Here is a 3,458-nt window from a genome sequence, read left to right on the forward strand (position 1 = left end):
TAATTAATAGGGAGATGTTGGAATCGTTAAGTTAATTGTATAATTCGGTATTTTTGTTAGTATTTAAATATATTTAAATAATTCAGAAAAAAATTGAATTCGACAAAATTTAAAAGTAAATAAATTATTAAAGCTGAAATTGTAAAACTAATATCTCATTGATTAAAAGTTGAATATTATTTTTATAATTAACAGGATTTAATTCTAAATAATAGCCATTTGTGAAAGCAATTTTAAGAAATTCAATAAAATTTATTCTCTTGCATCAAATCATTATTATTTATTATTACTACTACTGCTATTAATCAAACTGTAAATATTCATTTAAATTTTAAATATAAGAATTTTTATGAAAATTACATTTAATATAAAAAAAAAAATTAAAAAATATATATGATTTTTCTTTTTTTGTTATTAAATTTTATTAAGAATATAAATTTATTGGAATACACAGTGACCACACCAATCAAGATAATCAAGAGTTCAGCTCCTAAAAATAAAAAAATCTTCATTAATTTAAAAAAAAAAAACTTTAATATCATTAAATTAGATTAATTTCATTATCAGTTAAAAAGAACAATCAACATAGTGTTAAGTGTTGTACGCACTTTTTCGACCGCCCGTTCATATTATCATCACTAAATATTTTAATTATAATTCATAAAATTATAGAAATATATAAATAAATATTAAACATTATAAAAGTTTCATTATGATATAATTTACTTGCATATTTAAGCAGAAAGAACACAAACTCCACCAACAGCTTTAATTTTATCTTCTGCAAGTTTACTGAAAAATTTGGCTTTAACAATAACTGGTTGTTTAGGAAGTCGACCTTTTCCTAAAAGTTTGTAATATCCCTACAAAATTAAATTTATGATAAAAATGTAAATGCAATATAGTAAATAATTTCAGGGCATATAATTTTTATTTTATAAATATATATTTATATATATATATGAAATAAATAATGAAATAATTATTATTTTAAACTTACCGCTTTAACAAGATCAATTACTGGAACTTTATTTTCTGAATCTTTATATTTAAGCCTAGTTTGTTCAGAAACTAATGTCCATAATTTATCCAAATTTAAAGTAGGACACCATTTTGTGTTACGTCTCAAGTGATAATTCCTCATACCAAGCTATAAAGATAAATTAAAAATTTACTAATAATCATTTTTAATTAGAAACAGATTTGATATTGATGCAACATATCAGAATATTAAGTGTAATCAAAGTATTTCAGTTCGCCAGTGAAAAATAAAGTTCAATATCATCACTTAATATTTGAAATAATTTAATTATAATAAAAATACAAAATAAAAATATTTACCTTTCCAAAATAACCAGGATGATATTTGTCAAAATTGATACGATGATGGTGTAAACCACCGGCATTACCCCGTCCACCGGGATGTTTTCTATGTTTACCTTGAATATAAAATATTGTTTTATTATTTAATTTTGTTATATAATGTTATATAATTTTTAATTTATTTTTATTAAAATAAATTTTTAATTTTATAGTGAATATTATAACATCATACCTATACGTCCATGACCATGGCTTACATGACCACGAAGCTTCCTGGTCTTTTTTTTATGTGTAGACTATAAATAAAAAAAAAAATCAAAAATTATAAAATTATTTCCTAAAAGATCCTAAAAGATTTTAATTTATTTTGTTATAAAAATTATATCCGAATATTAAAATGACACATATATTAGAATATTTATAATTATTTAATGAATTATTTAAAAAAAAATATCAAAATCATGTTATAGAATTATTGATTCAATCCCAAAAGATTTTAATCTGTTTTATCATGAAGGTTATGTTCGAATGTTAACATGAATCTATCATATTAATATTTACAATTACTATATAATAAATTATTTAAAAAAAATAATAATCATAAAACTATATTTAATAAATTTTTAATAAAACTATAATTTTTAATATTTTATTTATATAAAGATGTTTTCAAGTATTTCAGATTATATTTATAACTAACTTACCATTTTAGTCACAATGTGAAGAACGAAATTCGTTCGTTTTTTATCGAAATTATTAGATATTGCATAGATGGCGTGTGTGTAACTAGCATTTAAGCATAAAATAACTATTAAAAAAAATAGTAAAAACATTATTATTAATATAACTTATATATAAGACATAAAGTTTAATTTTTATTAAATTAAATTGTTAATTATAAATATGATAAATAATTTATTTTAAAACGTAAATAATAGATAAATGTAAAAAATAATAAAACAATGTGATTGGCTATTGAAAATCTCATGTAAACTACGTTTTATTTTATTTTTCATATTATTTTATATTTATATTAATAATATGTTTTCAAAAATTATATATTTTAATAAATAAAAATTGAAAAATACAATACAAAGTGAATATTTACTTATTAATAATTATTTTCGTAAATTATTAGTTATATGTATGAAATTGACTTTAATCTTTGTGTAATGTGCATCTTACAAGAAAGTAATGATATATGGTTTAGTTGTGCACATATTAGTTGTGCAGACCGGATTAAAAGATATATAAAGGTTTGTAGATTTCCTAAGATTTATTTGTTGTAATTATCTCGAAATTACATATATTTAAAAGTGAAATTTGAACTATTCCAAAAAAATTTTATTATTGAAACGATAAAAAAACTATTAAAAAACTGAACGTACATAAAGAAAATCTTAAAAGTAGATCAAGATGCAGGAATCTCAACCGAAGAAAGGCAAAAAAGGTAAAAAAATAGCAATAAATTTAAAAATATGTATCATTAAATAAGAATAAAATAATAATATTTCAAATATATATATAAGCTTATTTTTTAATTAAACTTTAAACATTTTTTTCTTATGATAAATGTCGTCTGCTTTCACTTAACCTCTATTTATCTATTCTTGAGTTACATACGGAAAGGATAATAATATATTTTTAGTTTTTTTTATAATATTTATAATTTGATAAATTAAAATTTATCTTGTTTGGCTTTTTCTATACTCATAGAAACTTCTAAATTTTTATGAAGTGATTTATGAAAATGATTATAATTTTAAAGCATTATGATACATATTTCATAATTTAAAATTGATATTAAATTTTACGATATTTTGTTCTTGTAAAATATAAATTCATTATAAATGATATGATTATATTATGTTATAAAAATGTTTAGAAAATGTAATAATTAATAACCATGTAAAGTGAAAGTTGTTTAATTAGATAGTGAAAGCTACAAGTGTCTATCACAAAATGTCATATACTTTTATCAATATTATTGTTATACATTTTTTATTTTTTCATTACAATATTTAAATTATATAATAAAAGTTTATTTTAATATTTTTAATTTAATTATTTAATTTAATTTTATTTAATTATATTATATATCATTATGTATCATATAAAAATATATATATATATAT

At 18.8% G+C, this 3,458-nt stretch overlaps 2 protein-coding genes across 3 annotated transcripts in view; one reads left to right on the forward strand and one right to left on the reverse strand.

The window, feature by feature from the left end:
* Positions 1–403: 403 nt before the first annotated feature.
* Positions 404–2,099, reverse strand: LOC102674116 (60S ribosomal protein L27a). Of its 2 annotated transcripts, none has more exons than XM_006611192.2 (6): positions 2,028–2,099; positions 1,556–1,619; positions 1,342–1,439; positions 1,001–1,150; positions 731–863; positions 404–490 (listed from the first exon to the last, which is right to left on the reverse strand). In XM_006611192.2, the coding sequence occupies exons 1-5, from the start codon at positions 2,028–2,030 to the stop codon at positions 735–737; spliced, it is 444 nt and encodes a 147-aa protein (XP_006611255.1). In that variant the 5' UTR covers positions 2,031–2,099; the 3' UTR covers positions 404–490; positions 731–734. The 2 variants fall into 2 exon arrangements, with proteins under 2 accessions (XP_006611255.1, XP_006611254.1); XM_006611191.2 differs by having other exon boundaries at positions 727–863.
* A 406-nt stretch (positions 2,100–2,505) lies between these two features.
* LOC102674727 (eukaryotic translation initiation factor 5B) overlaps positions 2,506–3,458 on the forward strand; it is a 34,977-nt gene continuing 34,024 nt past the window's right edge. Inside the window, exon 1 of the mRNA XM_006611194.2 lies at positions 2,506–2,773. Within this exon, the coding sequence (XP_006611257.1) occupies positions 2,740–2,773 (34 nt within the window). The 5' untranslated portion in view covers positions 2,506–2,739. The remainder of the gene's footprint in view (positions 2,774–3,458) is intronic.

The sequence above is a fragment of the Apis dorsata genome, unplaced genomic scaffold (genome assembly GCF_000469605.1).
Source record: "Apis dorsata unplaced genomic scaffold, Apis dorsata 1.3 scaffold_85, whole genome shotgun sequence".
Taxonomy (NCBI): Eukaryota; Metazoa; Arthropoda; class Insecta; order Hymenoptera; family Apidae; genus Apis; species Apis dorsata.